This window comes from Vulpes lagopus, chromosome 3 (genome assembly GCF_018345385.1).
Source record: "Vulpes lagopus strain Blue_001 chromosome 3, ASM1834538v1, whole genome shotgun sequence".
Taxonomy (NCBI): domain Eukaryota; kingdom Metazoa; phylum Chordata; class Mammalia; order Carnivora; family Canidae; genus Vulpes; species Vulpes lagopus.
The window spans coordinates 112,318,984-112,340,108 of NC_054826.1; the positions used below are offsets into that span (position 1 = coordinate 112,318,984).

General features: G+C 45.8%; 1 protein-coding gene across 3 annotated transcripts in view; it reads right to left on the minus strand.

The window, feature by feature from the left end:
• Positions 1 to 21,125, minus strand: part of EEF2K (eukaryotic elongation factor 2 kinase) — a 64,353-nt gene that overhangs the window by 24,593 nt on the left and 18,635 nt on the right. For all 3 annotated transcript variants that reach the window (XM_041749059.1, XM_041749058.1, XM_041749060.1), the window contains exons 3-6: positions 6,553 to 6,653; positions 3,149 to 3,209; positions 1,032 to 1,069; positions 487 to 658 (exon numbers count right to left, since the gene is read on the minus strand). In XM_041749059.1, coding sequence (XP_041604993.1) covers positions 487 to 658; positions 1,032 to 1,069; positions 3,149 to 3,209; positions 6,553 to 6,653 — 372 coding nt within the window. The remainder of the gene's footprint in view (positions 1 to 486; positions 659 to 1,031; positions 1,070 to 3,148; positions 3,210 to 6,552; positions 6,654 to 21,125) is intronic.

Consider the following 21,125-nt stretch of genomic DNA (forward strand, 5'->3'; position numbering starts at 1 on the left):
GACAGAAAGTGAGCCTGCAGGTGCCAGTGGTTGACACACCACTACAAGTGGAGAAACTGCCTGAGTGATGCCACACAGAAGAACACCTCAGCTAGAGATGGGGGAAGAATCTCAACATCCTGTTGGGTCCTGGATCTGTCCATACCTGTGGCCAGCCCTATTTATCAGTTACATGAGGCAATAAATTCCTTTTTAGTATTGAGCTCACTTGAGTGGGTTTTTAACATCTGCAAACAAAAATCCTGACTAACAGATCCCATCTGTAAATGGGATAAAAACATCCTAACCTCAAACAGCCTCAGAGCTCTGTTTTTAGGAAGAAAGGACTCTTTGCAAGAGTGTGTTTGGCCCATCATGCTCAATAGAGGATGGTTGTTACTAGGCACTGTTAAGACCGTGAAGGGAAACTGTGACTGGAACCACTGTTGCCCTTGTCTCCAGTCCCTGGCCCTGAGTGGGAAGGTGGCAGGAAGGGGCACCACGCACCTGCTTGGGGGGCTTGTGTCGATTATACTCCTCTCCCCAGAGCTTGGCCTCCATCTGTAGACACACATCCTCAAAGTACACATTCCTGTCCACAGACTCAATGTAGCGCTTTGCCACGTAGTTGGAGGCTCCTTTCCACTGCTGAGTGTGCAGAAAGTTGGAGAGCTTCTTTCTGGGGTTTTGGGGAAGCAGCAGAGGATCTTCAGCAGCCTGGGCACTTGGGTCCATCAGGGACCCAGCCTGACCCACTGTATCCTTCAAAGAGCTGGGAAGAGGCTTAAGGGACATAGCTAAAGGTCTCTTTTCCCACATATTTTGGCCTCCAAACACCAGAGCAGAGGTCAATGGGATACTCCCATGTTCTCCCCAAGCCCATCCCCACAGCCAGGACAAATGTGTGGTCCAAAGGAGACCAGATAGAAGCTTGGCCTACAAAAAGTAGAGGCTGCTGTCTCAGCTTCTTAGCCAGAAATGTTGCAATGCCCTACTCTTGGGAGCTTGGGAGAGTCTGGGCAGGGCCCTGAGAGCCAGGCTGAGTCACTTACGTCCTGAAGCACTCCCTCATCGCTCCACGGCCGAAGGGCTGAAAGACACCACACAGACGGTTATCAGTCTCCGTGTCCTACCCAGAAGCAGTCCTGAGGTAGGAAGACTCCCCTACTTGGACATCACCCACCAAATCGGTGCCTGGACCTCATCTCAATCCTAAAATTCCTGGGCCCTCCCTCCTTCACCTCAGCTCTAAAGCCTGAGTGAACTTCTAGCCTGGAGGCTTCAGGGATGACAAGACCACCCTCCCCGCACCATGGCTGAGGGGAAGAGGCCTCAGGGGGTGAAGGTGTTAGAGGGGTAACAGTGAATGTCAAAGAATGTCAGAAAAGCTCTGCTTTTCTGTTTTCTATAACAGGAAAAGAGCAGAGGGGCACCTGGGTGGCTCAGTCAGTTAAGCATCCAACTCTTGATTTTAGCTCAGGTCATGGTGTCAGGGTTGTGGAATTGAGCCCCATGTCCAGCTCCAGGCTCAGTGCAGAGTCTGCTTGTCCCTCTCCCTCTGCCCCTCCCCTGGTTCTCTCTCTCTCTCCAATAAATAAATAAAATCTTAAAAAAAAAAAAAAAGAAAAAGAAAAAGTAGAAACAACTTAAATGTCCTCCGAGAGTATAATGGATAAATCAATTAGGTCTACTCACTTGATGGAATACTATACAACAACGAGAATGAATATATTCTGTTGTTCTCTTCTATTATTCTTTATTATTCTATCAACTATAGGGCTAGCAAAAACAAGTATGAACGTGACAGACGAAATGCTGAGGAGAGCAGCCATACTCAAAAGTATACATACGGCATGGCTCCATTTATAGGAAGTACACAAACAGGCAAAACTAATCCAGGGCAATAGATTCTGGGTTGGTGCTTCCCCCAGGGGTAAGGGAGTAGTGACCAAAGTGGAGGGGGACTTTCGGGGGCGACTGGTTACACAGAGTGTTCACTTTATGAAGTTCATCAAGCCACACCCTTTTTGGAGTGTATGATACATGAGAAAAAAGTTTTGCAAAACCATCCGCTTCTGACAATGCAGGAGGTGCTCCATTTTCTAGTCTATTTCTTTCTTTTCTTTTCTTTTCTTTTCTTTTCCTTTCTTTCTTTCTTTCTTTCTTTCTTTCTTTCTTTCTTTCTTTCTTTCTCTCTCTCTCTCTCTCTCTCTCTTTCTTTCTTTCTTTCTTTCTTTCTTTTTTTTCCAAAAGGATGGCTACAAGCCACTGAATCCTTTTATGACTCAGGTTTAAGTGATGACCCGCAATTTTTGAAAACTGATATATGCATTTATAGCCAACTGGTATATTTTTAAAGATTTTATTTATTTTGAGAGAGAGACAGCGAGCAGGAGCAGAGGGAGCAGCAGAGGGAAAGGGAAAAGCAGACTCCCCGCTAAGCATGGAGCTGGATATGGCATCATGACCTAAGCCGAAGGCAGATGCTTAACCAAGTGAGCTACCGGATGCCTAAGTCAATGGATTTTTGACAAGAGTGCCAAGGTATGTTCAACTTGTGATGTATGATAAATACATAAAATGTCCAGAATAGGTAAACCTACAGAGATGGGTTAGATTAGTGGTTGTCTAGGGCTGGGGGAGATCTGGGGATTGGTAGCTGGCTACTGGTGGGTAAGTATGAGATTTCTTTTAGAAACGGTGAAATGTTCTATATTGATCATGGTGATGGTTGTACAACTCTAAACCCAAAAACCACTGAACCCATACAGTGTAGATAGGTATGTTGTATGGTACATGAATTATATCTCAATAAAATTATTATAACAAATAAAACAGGGGTGCCTGGGTGGCTTAGTGGTTAAAGCATCTGCCTTCGGCTCAGGTCATAGTCCCAGGGTCCTGGGATCGAGCCTTGCATTGGGCTCCCTGCTCTGTGGGGAGTTTGCTTCTCCCTCTCCTCCCCATTCCTGCTGTCTCTTACTATCTCTCATTATCTCTGTCTCTTTCTCAAATAAATAAAATCTTAAAAAATAAATACACAATAATATAAAGAATGCCCTTTAGTTAAAACAATTAAGTGAGTGTGAAGGGGAGGGAACAGGAATAGAAGTCTATTCAGGAAGAATGCCCACTCAGCTCTGTGCCCACTGGGCTGGGGACGGCTCACCTGAGATGCCATCTTGATCAGAACTTCATCTTCCAGCCATTCCCCAGTGACAGCATTGTACCTGCAGAGAGAAGCCACCCTGAGGGCACAGCACCTATAACATGATCCTGTCACCCACTGGCTAAACATGAAGGGTCTGTGGACGTCTCCCTCCCCTCTCAGGTCCGCACACACTGGCCTCTTGCCCCTTCCTCTCCGACATGTCCTCCGGCACTTGTGGGCTTGTTCCCCATCTGGCCCCCTGCACTGGACTATAACGCCGCAAAGGCAGGTCCCTGTCTGTCATCTTCACTGCAGGGCCTGGTACGTGTGGAAGCTTAAAAAATGCACGTTGGATGAACAGCTGAATAAATAAATATCCTTATTTTAACCAGTCAACACAACAAATGGTGCATGTCCCAGGACAGGAGGCAGCAGTGCCCTGATCTTGCTGGGCACCTATGTGAGGCCCAGCATAGGTAGCTGGGCATGTGTGTTGGTGCAGGAAGGGGTAGGGGGCACCCTGCCTCTGAGTCCAGCTGAGAAAGGGGCTGCTGGATGACACCCAAAGCAGAGAGAGACAGAGAAGGTTCCAGAACATTTTCATCTTTCCTTTCTCAGGAATCCTCCCAGAGCAAATCTGCCCCTAGGCCTGGCTGGGCCTCAAACAGACCTGCTTGGTGGAGAGCTTCTCACTTCAGTAAATCCCTAAATTCTAAAACCTCCCCTAGGGCTGAGGTGTTCTCAGCTCTAGCAGAGGCCTCCCCGGCCCACCCTTTAGCGGGATGGACTCCAGACCGCTCCCAGATCCGTGAGAACAGGTTTCTCAGAGCCTGATACCTCTACGGGTAAAGACAAGCAGAAGCCTGGCAGGTAACCTCCCCCAGGCTGGGGTGGAGGGTGGGGGATGCCCACCAGAGCTGCTACTTGCCTGCAACAGCCCACAGCAAATACTGTGTTCAATAAATAACAGCAATGATTATTATTATTACTATGTATCATTACTATTATTACCTTTACCAAGGTAAAGGAAAACTGTCTACCCTCACTTCCAAATAAGACTAAAGGTTAAGAGACACCCAGAAGTTGAGGGACGGGAGAGATATGTCAGACAGATCTCATTTATCCTTCCCAGCCACTGACATCATGAATGTCAGAATTGCTCAAAGTTCACTAAGCATTCATTATCTGTGGGGCATTTAAACAGATCTCTTCAATTAACCTTTGCAGTAGCTCTGTGAGATTGGCACAATTACTGTGCCCACTTTCCAGGTGGGGAAACTGAGGCTCAAGAGGTGAGTAACTTGCCCGAGAGCCAGGATTCAGACCCAGGTCAGGTTCAACCAGAGCCTTGCTCTTAGCCAGCCTGTGTACAATCCATGTGAACAGGAAATCTGTCTCAACACAGGGGACGGCCTACACCAGCATTCTTTAAAAACCAGGAATAGAGGGCAGCCTGGGTGGCTCAGCGGTTTAGCGCCGCCTTTGGCCTGGGGTATGATCCTGGAGACCCAGGATCCAGTCCCACATCGGGCTCCCTGCATGGAGTCTGCTTCTCCCTCTGCCTGTGTCTCTCATGAATAAATAAATAAAATCTTAAAAAAAAAAAACAACAGGAATAGAGGAAGAAGCCTTCCAGTTTAGAAATTTTCTGGAGATTCTAAGCACTTTAGTTAGGAAACAAACAGCTCAGCTTGGTCCCTGGACCCCAGAGCTCCAGGACACACAGAGCCAGCTCAGCATGTGGGAGCCTGCTTTCCCAGGGGCCTGCCTGGGTCACCTTGTGTCCTCAACCAGTCACCATGTTGGCCTTATAGGCAGGGATGAACAGTCCATATCGTGCCCTACTGGGGCCCCCACAATGCTGACCTCAGCTGCCAGCATGACCCCCAGTGCCTGCTAGGAGGTTGGCCTTCTGCGATCAGAAAGGGGTGCATGCCAGGCTCTGTGCATGCCATCTCACAAGACAGAAGCAGGGACACGTTGCAGAAAGACATAGAAGGGTACACCATTTCTGTCTGCCTAGCATTCTTTCTCTAATAGCACCCCAACTTCCCTTTGGGGAACCACTGTCCTCCATTCTCAGAATATGTGGGCTGGGTGGAACTGACCCCTAGGACTCTCTGGCTTGTGGGTTGTGATTTAGACATGGCAAATCAGAGCAAAGCTTCCTGGCACATGACTGGTTCAGAGAGGGGCATATAACCAAAGCCAGAACAATGACATTTCATTATGGAACTTTTGTTTAAAAATTTTTGAGAAAGAAAAGATCCTCTTCTGTTGGATGAAATGAAATATGGGGCTCTCAGGGAACATCTGTGCCACTGATACAAGAGAGTCTATCTGAGTTAAAAGCCCAAAGTGTCCTTGGAGCATCTGGAACTAGCCGTACCTGAAGTCCACAAGTGTGAGCTAAACATTTCCTTCTATGCTTAACACTGTGAATTGGGTTTCTGTCATCAGCATTTGAAATGGAGTTCTGACTAATTCAAAGACAGTGAACTGAGAGTCAGGAGATTGGCTTATTAACCATCCAAGTAACCCTGGGCAAACCTCCATCTCCCCTGGAACATTTCTGGGCCTCGGGCTATTGGCTTAGAGGATTCAGCCCAGAGGGGTCTACAGAGGTCACAGGACAAGGGGGTGGACTCCAGGATAGGTCCAACACAAAATTAGACATAAGTGTGCAACTTTCTAGAATGGCCCTCATCAGATTCTCAAGAGTGGTCCCAAATACTTGACATGATTCCTACTTCAGGCTTTTTTATGAATACACACACATAGAGGGCTTCAAACAGTGCCTGTCACATGTATTCAATAGATGAGAGCCATTGTCATCACAGTTATTCTTGGTGGTGGTATTCTGTGGTATTCTCTGTTTTCTTCCTTGAAACACCCTGAGATAACTCCTCTTTTCTGCCTTTTCAAATAGGAAATCTAGATGCTCATAGTTCCATTTTGCTAATCTTCCTAGGGCCAAGGCATCAAAAAGCCCACATGGATCTCCATGCATTCACTTTCCCTTTGATGGCAACTGTAGGAGCCATGTGGTGAGACAGTAGAACCACAAGATGGGAAAAACCTGGATCCCAGAGCAGCCCCCAAGGGTCCCTGGGCTCTCACCCAACTTCACTTAAGTGAGAAGCACACTGCTGCTGCATTGAGCCACTGGACTATTTGTTACCTACAGCATGGATCAGGCCTGCCTGACACATATGTTAGAGGACCATCCTGAGGAGTAAACGAGATGATGCAAAGCACCTTAAACATGCATAAATGCTCAAATATTGGCAGATACTATTATTATTCCATTCTTGACCTCCAAAGGTACTTAGGCCTCACTGATAATGAGCAGAAGCAGTACCCACACCCCCAAGTAGTCCTTGAACCTGGGGCCATGTAGCACCCCCAGACAAGCTGCTGACCTGTGACGTGTGGCACATTCTGTGGCAATATCTTCCAGGTGGAACTCAGCCCAGGGGTCAGGCATGTGTTTGGCCTTCTCAATCGCATGCTTCCAAGCTTCCTGCAAAAGGCAAAGGGAAATGTGAGACCAGGGGCTTCTGGGGCAATGCTGTCCAGCCTCCTCCCATCCTGTGATTTCCCAAGCGTCTCCCAGCTCTGGGGAGACAGACAACATCAGAGAGAGAAATATTCCCATCTATTATCCTTTCAAGAACAAAGTTCCCCAAAGGCTATTTGTTCTCACGTGGGCACAGCCATCCCATGGGCAGAAGTGACAAATCTTAATTAACTATGAAACCAAAGAAACATAATTCACACAGGAAAGCACACACCATTTCACCTGTAAACAAAAAGTTGAAAATAAAAATAAGAGACCAACCCCCTATCCCACCTTGTTTGGACTGGCAAACATTTTAAAGATTTTTTTTATTATTATTATGGGGAGAGAGAGCGAGCATGAATGTACAAGCGTGAGCAAGAGTGGGGGTTGGGGCAGGGAGAAGGAGAGAATTGCAAGCAGATGCCCTAATTAGCAGGGAGCTCAACTCTAGCCTCCATCCCAGGACCCTGAGATCATGACCTGAGCTGAAATCAAGTTATGCATTCAACTGACTGAGCCACCCAGGTACTCCTAGACTAGCAAACAATTTGATGACCGTTAATAACTAGTGCTGGTCAGGACACAGGGAAATGGGTGCCCTTGCATAGGGTCAATGGGTCTAAAACTCCTCCAAAGGCAACCTGGCAATGTACTGAGATGAAAAATGTGAATTCCTTTATTCGGACCCAGCAATCTGACATCTAGAAAAGTGTCCTAGAGAAGTACAAACACAAATCTGCAAACATATATATATAAAAGGTGTTGTTGTGTGCAAAACTGAATTCAACCCAAATGTCCATCTGTCGGGCCTGGTTAAATACATTTTGATTATATCCACTTAAAATGCTAAAGAGCCCTTCCAAACAACTGTGCTTATTATCCTATTAGTAGGAATTCTGGACCCTATCAGAGCCAACATCACCTGTAAATATTGTATAAATCATAAATATGCACAATTTTATCACCCTAAATGAAAATCGTAGACAATACAACCCTTCTAAACTCAGAATATTTCCAACCACGCTGAAGATGTGTTGCCTTTACATTAACATAATGCTAAGTTCTAGGCTCAGATGATTAGGAACAGATTTCCATGAGACATTCCAAGATCCTGGGGATGCAGGAAAATTCTTTGTGCAGAACTGCCCTGCCCATTTCAGGCTTTTAGCATCCATGTCCTCTACCTTCTCAATGCCTTAGTGGCCTTGCATCACTGTGGTGATCAAAAATAACCCTCCCACCTTTGAAAACCTATTGAGAACCAGGGCTTCTGGGTACTCAGTGGGAAAGATGACCAAGGTATATTATGGAGATAAGGCTGATTCTCAACAGTATCATGACATAAGCCCATTTTTTATTTTAAAAAGCTCATTTTAGGGCAGCCCGGGTGGCTCAATGGTTTAGCGCCGCCTTCAGCCCAGGGCATGGTCCTGGAGTCCCGGGATCAAGTCCCACATTGGGCTCCCCACACGGAGCCTGCTTGTCCCTCTGCCTATGTCTCTGCCTTTCTTTCTGTAGGTCTCTCATGAATAAGTAAATAAAATCTTTTAAAAATAAATTTAAAAAATAAAATAAAAAGCTCATTTTAGGGGCACCTGGGTGGCTCAGTCGGTTGAATGGCTATCTTTGACTCAGGTCATGATCATGGTCCTGGGTTTGAGTCCTGCGTCCAGCTCCTGCTCAGTGAGGGATCTGCTTCTCCCTCTGTCTCTGCCTCTCCCCCTGCTTGTTCTGTCTCTCTCTCTCTCCAATAAATAAAAATTTTTAAAAATAATAAAAGGCTCATTTTACTGATTATAAAATCCCAAGTGGAATCTTTCCCTGTCCCCTCCAAACACTCCTCCACTCATATTCAGTAGCAATCTCTTCCTGACCTTTCCCTAAAGAATCAGAACCTCTGCCCTGCAGCCACTTGCAGAATCTGTGAGGCCCCAATTCCTTTCCAGGCCAGAGGCCTGAACCACAGGGAGGGGGCTGGATGGTGGGATGAACACTGTGGATGGCAGACCCAGCAATTTCAGACCTTCTCACCCTCCATCAGTGTCTCTCAGCCACGAGGACTAGCTCTGCAGGCTTCCCACGGACTCAGGCCCAGACAGGACAGCACCCCAAGCATGCCCCCGGCCTGAGCCTCAGCCTCATCATGGCTGGGATCCTACCCAGAAAAGGCAGAGCAACTGAGTTTTCTGAGAAACACACATGCACACAGTACATGGACAAGTATGGTTCGCACACAGTACATGGACAAGTATGGTTCACATGGGCTAGGGCTTCCTCACTGAGGCTTTCCAATCTCTGCAAAATCTAAAACTAAAGCCCAGGATTTCTTTCTTCCAATTTGTAAGCTAATTCATGCTTCATGAAAACACTCAAAAAATAGAGAAGACAAATTTCAAATCCACCACACAGCATCCACCCAGAGCAACGATCGTCAATGCTTTGGACTTGTTCTTTTCCAGATCCTTCCTATGCATTTTTTGAAAGACTGGAATCACACTGTACAGCCCTTCGGGAGAGAGGGCCATGGGATCACTTTATATAGTGATCTTGATTATTTTCCTGATTCCAAATATATGATCTGCTTACTGTAGAAAAGCCACAGGCACTACAGAATGTGAAGTAGAAAGTGGAAGTACTTTCTGACCCATTGCTCTGAAAACCACAGTTGACAGCTGATGTGACTACCCTGGAAGTCTGTTCTTTTGCTTTTTTTTTTTTTTTAAGATTTTATTTATGTATTCATGAGACACACAGAGAGAGGCAGAGACACAGGCAGAGGGAGAAGCAGGCTCCCTGCAGGGACCCTGATGGGTGACTCGATTCCAGGACCCCAGGGTCACACCCTGGCCCGAAGGCCTTTGTTAACACATGGGAATATAGCACCGGGCCAGAGCCTCCCATTCTGTTCTGCACCTTCCTTTTTCCCACTGAACACTGGGCCTTGGAGGTCTTTCTATGTCATATGTACAGGCAGGCTATACAACTGGCCCAATTTCCCTTCTACAGTTGTAAGGTATACAATATTATAAATGTGCCTTATGGTATTTCTCTAACCTTGGGCTGATGGCTATTTGGATTCTCTCCGATAATTACTAGTACAGGCAGTCAGTCCCAAAGTGAACACCCTCGTACCCAAATCTTCATGCAATTGTGCAAGATCTTGGTAGGACATATTTCTTGGAAGTGTAGTTGCTGGATCACATTTAAAATGTACAAATTTGGAGTTCTCCAAAAAATTTCTCCTAAATGACACTCCAACAGGCAGAGAACACATCACTTAATTTTTATTTTTTTTTTAAATATTTATTTATTTAGAAGAGAGAGAGAGCATGTGCACAAGTGTGGGGAGGGGCAGAGGGAGAGAATCTTCAAGCAGACACCCCACTGACCAGGGTCCCAACACAGGGCTGAATCCTAGGACTCCAAGGATCATGACCTGAGCCAAAACCAAGAGACAGGTGCTCAACCCACTGTGCCACCCAGGCGCCCCCAACACTTAAATTTTTATTTTATTTTATTAAAGATTTTATTTATTCATGAGAGACACACACAGAGAGAGAGGTAGAAACACAGGCAGAGGGAGAAGCAGGCTCCATGCAGGGTGCCCAATGGGGGACTCGATCCCAGGTCTCCAGGATCACGCCCTGGGCCGAAGGCAGGTGCTAAACCGCTGAGCCACCCAGGGATCCCCAACACTTAAATTTTTAAACACAAACATGACATCATGAATTTACAAGTTAGCTGGAATAGCTAGGTCATTACTGACGTCATCAGTCACCTATGGTTCTCCACTGTTAGACTTCAAGCTTGTCACTGATTTTTCCCTGTTATTCCCTGCCACAGACATGTTTATAACTAAAACATTTCCTGAATCTCTGTGCTTAAAAAAAATGAAAAAGTACCAGTCTCCTCTCATATTCTGGCAGCTGTGAACAGCAGAGACAGACTCTGACCCCAGCCTGTCAAGGAACCTGCAGTGTTCTGAGCCTGCCCAAATGGGTGCTCTGTGCAGGACACATGGCTCTCCAGCTGCACTCTCTCAACCAGTGACTCAAACGCTCCCTGACTCTCCCATTCAGTGAGGAGTACCAAGAGAAATTACCTCCTGGCTGGAGGCTGTGGCTCCAACTGAAAACAATCAAGGAAAAAAGTATTTAAGAATTTGAGGGTGTGGCGTTTCACAGGATCAAAATTACTTTTACCAAACCCAGAAAAGAATCATGCTACTCCTTGTTGGCAACTGATGGGTTTAATGCAACTAACTCTTAAAGCACAATATAAAAGGTCCTAGACGAAGATTTGTTCCCTGGACTTTGGTTTCCACCCACGGCTGTGTGAATCTCCATTTCCTTGTTTACAAAAGACAATGAAGAATGCTTTGACTACTAGTGGCCAAGTTTATTCCTGCCCCCACACCTGGGGTAGACCTGTTTCCCCCTTCCAGAAATAGTGGCTCGTTGAGGTTGCAATGCTCATTACAGTTCAACAGGCCTGTAATGAGCTGCAAATCATTGGTGTTCTATTTTACCCAACAGGTTAATAAAAACAGGTGTTTATGGAAGACTGAGAAGTAGGTACTTCCAGACATGGAGGGGCGTGGAAGCTGGTACTGTCACCTTTGACAGCCATCTGGCAGTGCTTTCACTGACTTGTGACGCAGTCATCCTGATCACCAACCCAGGTGTGCACAGGTGAGCAGTCCAAGGATGGGTCTGTGCTTACAATGCCAGACGAAACTCAGGCATTGCCAAAAACCTGCCTGTCCACAGGGGATGATTCCATACACTTGGTGTAGAAGTATCAGCCATTCTCCCGGTGCATGGAGCCTGCTTCTCCCTCCGCCTGTGTCTCTGCCTCTCTCTCTCTCTCTGTGACTATCATAAATAAATAAAAAATTAAAAAAAAAATTAAAAAAAAAAAAAGAAGTATCAGCCATTAAAAAGATCAAGGTGTGGGACACCTGGGTGGCTCAGCTGGTTAAGGATCCAACTCTTGGTTTCAGCTCAAGTCATGATCTCAGGGTCCTGCGATCAAGCCTGCATCAGGCTCCATGCTCAGTGAGGAGTCTGCTTCTCCCTCTCTTTCTGCCCCTACCCCTTTACCACCACTCATGCTCTCTCTCTCAAATAAATAAATAAAATCTTTAAAAATAATAAAGATCCAAACTCAGTTGTTGGTGTGCTATCTTAAACAGAATGGGAGACCCAGGGGAGGCTCTCAAAAAGAAAATCATAACCCTGCCTAGAGAACAGAAAAACCCTTGGTTCTTCAAAGCCTGAGAGTACAAAACAAAAATAAATCCATAAATAGTAATAATAGTAACAACAAATTTCCTGTAATATGCCAGAAGTGAGGCCAGATGTTCGGGTCATGTCTTTGCCATTTCTTTGCAACATAGGATGTTACTGTTATTGGCGCTGTATTTATATCACGACTCTTACTACCAGCAACACAGCAATCAAGACCTCCGATCTTCTGTGGGGAAGAGTCTGGAGGCTGCCTCCAATCTCCCTGAAACATCAGCTGTTGTTCTCCCAGTGGATGTTATAAAATGTTTTCTCCCATCATCCTTTCTGTAGACTCTAAGAAACTCATAGCTCTATGTCAGCCTGGCTTGCCCCTCCTGGCTCACAGTATAAGGGTTAATCTATATGCAAAGACACATAAAAGAAGCAGGAAGAACTGCGGAAGTTCCCTTGTTCACTAGGGAAGAGACCACAGTGCTGTGCGGCTGCCCCACTCTGGACCACGTGCAACTAGAGGTTTTAGGCAATTTCCATGAAACTCAGCATTGACTACTGCAGCAAAAAAAAAAAAAAAAAAAAACTAGAAAGTGCCTAAGTATCCCCCACAAGAAGCAAACCTTACAGTGACTGTGCTATGGCCATACAATGGGCTGAAGGGGAGCCATTAAGAAAAAAGATAAACTAGATCCACATTTACTAATATGGAAAGATATGCACCATTTCTTGTTTGCCAAGAAAAACTGTGCTTACCAAGAGCATATAATACACATGATCTTATTATTGTCATAAAAATCCCTATTTAGTCAAGTCTATATTTATAGTGAAATACAGAAAAGACTGAAATAGGGATGCCTGGGTGGCTCAGCGGTTAAGAGTCTGCCTTCAGCCCAGGGTATGATCCTGGGGTCCCAGGATTAAGTCCCACATCAGGCTTCCTGCATGGACCTGCTTCTCCCTCTGCCTAGTCTCTGTCTCTCTCTCTCTCTCTCTCTCATGAATAAACAAATAAAATCTTTAAAAAAAAAGACTGAAATTAAATACACACTAGCACCTGAATAGCAATTATAGCTACACTCTCATCGTTTTCTACAAGGAACACGGATTACTTCTATAAGCAGCTGAATAAATTATTGCCAAGGAAACATAGCTAAAGTCCTAAAGAAGTCTCTCTGTCAAAAAGAGTAGTTGTTTCTGGTGTCCTCCACCCAGTTGGGTTCAGAGCCACGGCTGGAGAGGGAAGGATGGGAAGGTTGGAAATAATAACCAGCAAAGGTGGTGGCACCTGGGTGGCTCAGTCGGTTAAGCATCTACCTTCGGTTCAGGTCACAATCCTGGGATCGAGCCCCACATTGGGCTCCCTGCTCAGTGGGAGTCTGCTTCTCCCTCTCTCTCCACCCCTCTCCCCACATGTGCATGTACGCAGGCACTCTCTCTCTCCCTCTAATAAGCAAATAAAATCTTAAAAAAATAAGCAGTTAAAGCAGTAACACTCCCCAGGGTGGCATAATGCCCTTGCCCCCAGGAAGCCCCTCCTGAGACAGAATCCTAGCTTGCACCTCTGAGGCTCACAGAGCAAGGTGGAAACTTGCCTATAGACCTGCAGCAACCAGGAACTGCAGACCCAGAACTCAGACCAAGGCCATCAAGCCCCACTTCCCTGCTCTTTTGCAAAAGGAGAACCCAGCAGAAAGTATGACCACATGACCCAGCAATGCATTCCCAAGTATCTACCCAAGAGAAATGAACACGTGTCCACATGACTCGTATATCATTATTTGCAAAAGCCAAAAGGGAGAAACAAACCAAATGCAGTGCAACTGATGAATAAAATGTGGTCCATCCATACAACAGGGTAGTATTCAGCAATGAAACACACTTGCTTCTGTGTGGATGAACCTTGAAAACACTGTACTAAGTGAAAGAAGCCAGACATAAAAGACCCCACGTTATATAATCCTATTTATATGAAATGTCCACAACAGGCAAATCCATAGAGATTGAAAGTAGATTAGTGGTTGCCATGAGCTGGGTGAAATGGATCCATATATGGGGGGTGCTGTGGCTAAGAGGTGTGGGGTTTCCTTTTAGGGCTAATGAAAATGGGCTAAAATTGATTGTGGTGATATGGATGTATAATTGTGTAAATATACTTAAAGTTGCTACACTGGATATTTTATTTATTTATTTATTTATTTAAATTTTTATTTATTTATTTATTTATTTATTTATTTATTTATTTATTTATTTATGATAGTCACAGAGAGAGAGAGAGAGGCAGAGACATAGGCAGAGGGAAAAGCAGGCCCCATGCACCGGGAGCCCGATGTGGGATTCGATCCCGGGTCTCCAGGATTGCGCCCTGGGCCAAAGGCAGGCACCAAACCGCTGCGCCACCCAGGGATCCCTATTTTATTTATTTTTAAAGATTTTATTTATTTGAGAGAGAGATAGGGAGAGAGAGCACAGGTGGGAGGCAGGGAAGAGAAGCAGGCTCCCCACTGAGCAGGGAGCCTGACACGTGGGCTCGATCCCAGGACCTTGGAATCACAACCCAATCTGAAAGCAGATGCTTAACTGACTGAGCTACACAGATGCCCCTGCACTGGACATTTTAAATGGGTAAATTGTATGTTAGACGAATTATATTGTAATGAAGCTGCTAAAAAACATTTGCAAAGTAAAATTTAAAAAGGGAGCCCCTGTATCCTAGCATATTTCCACACAGGATTTGAGCATTTTATTTTTAATATTTTATTTATGAAAGAGAGCGAGTGAGCAAGCATGAGGTAGGGGAGGGGCAGGTGGAGAGGGAGAAGCCAACTCTCTGCTGTTCAAGCTCCATCCCAGAACCCAGAAATCATAACCTGAGCCAAAGGTTAACCATCTGAGCTACCCAGGCACTTTGGAATTGAGCATTTTAGCACATGCACAGGCTTCAGACAGAGGAGTCCCTGCAGTCGGGCTTGTGTCCCCTCTTGTTTTTTTAGATACCAGGTCACCGGGTGGCCTCCTGCCCACTGCCAGTGTCACCCTCTTTTTCCTTCATCTGCCCAGCAGGCCCTCAACTTCTGGAGGTCCTAAGCTTTCTGGATGCTAGATGCCTAAGCTTCCCTGTCAGATTCTGCATTCCCAAAGCAGTGGGCAGAGCCCCAAGTCATAGAGCTTCCTGTGGCCACTGCACAGGGACAGAAGCCCAGTGCTGCCAGGGTGGGGCTTCCTGGGGCTCTGGTGGACAGGGATGTCTCTCTTCCCAGTGAGTCATCAGACACTGGCATCTCAGTCTCATTCTGGGGTAATTGCTGTCCTTTGAGCAAGCTGTTAGAGTCACCCTTGGTGGACTGAAAATCTAAGTATAATCACCAAAATCTTCTGACAAGGGACAAGGGCATAGGAAGTAGTAACAACCTCTTTGAAGAGTAGTTGGCACTGCCCAGCCAAGTTCTAAATGTCTGGCTCCAGCCATTCCACCTCTGGGGATTTATCTGGCAGGTGTACTCCTGCATGGGCACAGGGACATATGGACAGAAATGTTTATGGAAGAGCTGTCTGTGGTAGCAAAGGACTGGAAACGACCTTCATACCCATCCATGAGGGATGGGCTCAATACAAAATGGGGCTTGCAGACGATATTTAGCCCTCAAGATACAACAAAATAAGCTGCAGCACACTGCAGTCACAAGAAGGGTCAAGCGATTAAGATCTCAGAGCATCAGGTTTACTCTCTACAGCCTTCCTGACAGGACTGCTATATAGCTCAAACGAGCAAAGTGTGCAGAGCAGTGCCCGTCCTTCCCATAGTGGCTGTTACATAAGTGCTAGCTGATGGCAGCTCGTCTGTGCCAATATGGGAAGACAGCCACCAGAGTGCGAAACAGGTTTAATAGTCAACTAACATTTCCGTGAAAGAAGAAAAAGGGAGGGTCATATACATGTACATGCTTATATATGCAAGGAACATTTCTGGAAGGACATACCCCAGGGAAACAGGGATCAGAGGAGTAAGGCTTACTTATCACTCTTCCTTGGATATAACTCAAATTATTTTTACCCTGTATACATATTTAAGTATTATGAAATATATATGCATTTTAAAGTCTGCTTAGATATACATATACGGAGATTTATTACAGCACTGTCTGTAAAGAAAAGAAAGGAGGAAACAATCAAAGTGTCTCCCAAGAGGGGAGCTGGCTAAAAAAATTCATGTACATCATGTGCCAGAATATAGTTCACTCTAAAAATACAAGAGAAAATACAAGAGGCGAGGGGTGTCTGAGTGGCTCAGCCGGTTAAGTATCTGACTCTTGATTGTGGCTCAGGTCATGACCTCAGGATGGTGAGATGGAGCCTTGTGTCCGGCTCTGCACTCAGTGAGGAGTCTGCTTGGGATTCTCTCCCTCTCCCTTTACTCCCCTCCTCTCTCTAAATAAACTTTAAAAAAAAATAAAAATAAAAATGGTGAGAGGGGCGCCTGGGGGGCTCAGTCAGTTAAGCATCTGCCGTTGGCTCAGGTCATGATCCCAGGGTTCTGGGATCAAGCCCCACATCGGGATCCCTGCTCAGTGGGGAGCCTACTTCTCCCTCTCCCTCTGCTGCTCCCCATGCTTGTGCACACTCTCTCTGACAATAAATAAAATCTTTTTTAAAAATTAAAAAAATAAATAAAAGAGGAAGATAGGAAAGGAGAGGTGATCTATATATGCTGATACGGAATGATCCCCGAGATACACCCAGACCAGGAAAACAGTTTTTAAAAATAAAATTTCCCGTTTTAATATATGCTCATTCTAGGCAATGAAAAAATGACAGAGGAGTAGAAAAGGAATATGATTGTTCTAGATCCTGTCCAAAGACAATCCCTTTTGGTGCATTGATATACTTCTTTACCGGGTTTTTGGTTGTGTGTGTATGTGTGTGCATGCACGTGTGAGTGTGTTTTACAAAGCTATAACTGTACTCTATATTCTACCATTTGAATTTAACTCCAGAGCAGAAGCACTTTACAACTTTTCCACATTATTGTAAACTATAAACATCCTCGCTTGGCTGTCTGACATTCAAGACAACGGTGAAGGACTCTGCCACTATTCCCCAGGGAAGTAGGAGGAAGGCCTTGACAGTGACAGAACTGGACTGTTCACAATACATGCCCAGTACCTGCCAGGGTGGTGCCTCTTTGGGGGAACTCGAGGTGGCCACTTTGGTTGAACCACCCAGGTTGCCATGTCGACAGTAAACAAAAAAACACTTGAGCTTTGTGGAGGAGCACCAGGGAGAGGGAGGTTTGGAAAACTGAGCTGCTGTCCCCCTCTGAAGCTGCCACAGGCAACAGGAACCCCACAGAGCCGGCCTTCGGTTACCTAGGACGGTGGGCAATGAAGAGAGGCACGTCTGGTCCGTAACTGGTCATTCTACAAGTACAGGGGATGGGAAGAGCCATCAGTTCCCAGCCTTGCAGGCCGCCGCTGAGTCAGAGGATGACAGATGCCCCAGGGGATGCACAAGAGATAGCCAGGGCAGGGTGTCTTAAAACCACATCCTGAGGGAGCCGGGACAATCATTTTAACAGACCAGACTGAGACATCGGTTTAAAGAGGTTGCAGGCAGAGGCGTGAAAAGGGAAACCTATTCTAGGAACAAGGAGCAGTGTGGGGTGAACAGAGCCTAGAAGGGTCCCTGGGGACCACGAGTGCTCCCATCCTCGGTGAGAATTTTGAACTATGCCTTGTAGAAATTTTGAGGAGGGGCAATTTATTGATTTGTTTGGCAGAGGGGAGGTTACCTGGCTGTTTTGTTTTATTTTTCTTCTTCTACAAGTCCTTTTCTGCACACAATATGTATATGTAGTTAAAAATTCCTGAATGTTCAAAAATATATATAACATGGATAAAGTCCCCCATAACAGCACCCTCTCCCCCAAAGAGAATCACTGTTAACTCTTGGGTACAAATTCCTCCATCAGTTTTTGCTATGTAGATGCTAAGATGTGTGTATATATTTTTTTTGATAAATTTGATAAATGTGGGACTGTATTGTATTTCAACTTGTTTTTTTACTTACCAGTATATAAAAGTAAAAATAGCTAACATTGTTTATTCTAATTATGTCCATATTGCCCTATGGCTTTTCATGGATCTTCCCTCCTCCCCCGCCCAAATACATACACACACACACACACACACACACACACACACACACACACACACACACACCATGGCACTGTTTTCAAGTCAAATCACATGAAAACATCATCTTTGTTTTAATGTAAATACAGTATTCTCTTAAGACCATAGTTCATAATTTAAATAAGCACATTTGAGCTATTGCCAATTTTTCTTTATTATAAACAGTATCTTTGCATATGTAAATTTGGACGCTGATATAAATACCTCTGTACCAGTTCTAAACTGAGGTGGGTACCCCCTCGTGTGGGCTTTGCAAATACATGGCAGGGAACATTTTAGGTTTCCATAAAAACAGAGGAGAGGGGATCCTTAAGTGGCTCAGCAGTTTAGCGCCTGCCTTTGGCCCAGGGCACGATCCTGGAGTCCCGGGATCGAGTCCCACGTCGGTCTCCCGGCATGGAGCCTGCTTCTCCCTCCTCCTGTGTCTCTGCCTCTCTCTCTCTGTCTATCATGAATAAATAAATAAATAAATCTTTAAAAAAAAAACAGGGGAGAATAGTAGTACTTATTGGGTGGGAGGCAGACATGCTGAATATCCTACAATATATGGGATAGTCCCACCCAATAAAGAACTGTCCCTCCCCAAATGCCTATAGTACTTCCAGTGGGAACACTTTGGCTGAGGACGATTCTCTGGAGATCTGCTATCTCCAGATGCCATAGGAACTGTATTTTTTATTTTAATAACTATTGTCAAATGGCCCACAGGGGTTTATGTTTTATATGAATGTTATCCTTTAGCAAGAGGGCACCCAAAGTGAGTTCAGCATTCCTCCATCCCCTCCTTGATTATTTTTTTTAATAATTTTGTTTTTTTTTAAGACTTTATATATTTATGAGAGACAGAGAGAGAGAGGGGCAGAAACAAAGGCAGAGGGAGAAGCAGGCTCCATGGAAGGAGCCTGATGTGGGACTCGATCCCAGGACCCCGGGATCACACCCTGAGCCGAAGGCAGATGCTTAACCGCTGAGCCACCCAGGTGTCCCTCCCCTCCCTGATTCTGAATAAAACACCTACTGTGTGCAGAGCATGGCCCCAGCCCTGGCACTAGGGATGAGAGATAAAGAGGCCACAGTGTCCTGCCCTTGTGAGGCTCACATCCTCAAGCCACAGGTGCAGACAAACCTCCATTCAATGGCAGACTCAGTCTGCACTTCATTTTTTTTTTAATTTTTATTTATTTATGATAGTCATAGAGAGAGAGAGAGAGAGAGAGAGAGGCAGAGACACAGGCAGAGGGAGAAGCAGGCTCCATGCACCGGGAGCCCGATGTGGGATTCGATCCCGGGTCTCCAGGATCGCGCCCTGGGCCAAAGGCAGGCGCCAAACCGCTGCGCCACCCAGGGATCCCTGCACTTCCTTTAAAGGCTTCACTGTGGTCACATTTTGTGGTCAGGGGCTGGCCATCCGTACCTGAGACTCTTTAGCTCCTGGGCCCTCTCAATGTCTTCCAAAAAGCCCCCACCAGGCTCACGGTTTCTCTGGACAGGAAGCTATGAGGTCTGACCCCCCAACTAGGAGGCCACCAGGATCCTCCTTCCCTGGAAGCAGTCCCTCTTCTGGGACACCGCCCCCCACTCCCTCAATCTCATGGCCTGGGTCAGAAATGACTGGGTCAGACAGAGAATGCCTGACCCAGGCTGGGCCAACCAGATATTCACCCCCAGCGACTGGGTTGGAGGGGGTCAAATCTGTCTTTGCATGTGGCTCCAAATGTAATAAGGGGGCACTGGGGCAGTAGGGGTCCACTTTCCTGCTAGCGAGACTGAGGCAGAGAAGAATGAAGGACAGGTAAAGAGAGACAGTCCTCCTGCCTTCCGGTTCCTAGACTCATCCCCTGAGAGACCAGACACAGTTTCTTCCCCTGGGTCCCAAGAAACATTCCTGGACTGTTATAATAAATACCACTTCTTCCCTTGAGCTGGTGTGAGCTGGTGTCTGTTTCTTGAGCCCTCCAACCCTGAGCCCTCTGCTGGCACCTGGGTGCCCTCAAACCAGGTACAGGATATCTCAGGGATCTCTGTCTCCCCAAGCTTCCCTGGCCCACAGCAAACAGACAGAAGCACTGGGCTGCTCCCCAGTCCTTCCCACACTGCCCTCCATGGGGGCTGAGTGTGAGTTTCGGAGGCTGGCTGAGGTCGGCAAAGTGGGGCAAGCCACAAGCTGACCCTGCAGGGGCCCCCAATCTCAGAGGGGACCCACCAGGCTGTTTCTAGAGCCGCCTGCCCCACAGGGACTTCAGTTAGAACTCCAGCCCCGACAGGAAGTAAATACCCAACTGTCCAAGAACTAGAATTATTAATTTTCTAAAAACAGATTGATTCTGAAGTTAGAGAAGAATGGCTCCAATTCCAAATCCCAAAGTGGTGATGCACATTTTGCTTACAGAACTAACAGATACCTTCTGTTGGTGGGCATTAAATTAAATCAGGATAAATTGTTGCATTCAAAATTTTTTCAGGGTGTCTGACTCTTGATCTCGGGGTTATGAGTTTGAGCCCATGTTGGGCAAAGAGATTACTAAACTAAATAAATGAAATTTTTTCATCACCAGTTATTATATAAAAGCCCAGTAATGTTCATCTTTCCTTCTCTCCTTTATACCAGCTTTATCGTGGTAGGAACACAAATCCCTAACAAAATAAGTACCCTTTCCTCAACCCAGAAGGATGTCCAACTCCAAGCAGTGTTATTTTTTAATTACGTCCCTGGACCCACACACACATACATCAGGGGGGAAATACAAATATTTACGTGATTAGAACTCAGATGTCGACAACCAACTAGGTCATTACATTTACATATGTGAACATGTGTGAGTATAAGTTCCAAAAAATAAGATCTTTACAATTTTCAGTGCTCTCCAATATTTCCTAACCTATTCTGTTCTGTTGCATTTTTTTAGAAGTCAATGTTTTCAAAACCCAGTGGTGGGTCCTGAGCAGCTATTTCAAAAACACCACTCTAGGGGCACCTGGGTGGTTCAGGCAGTTAAGCATTT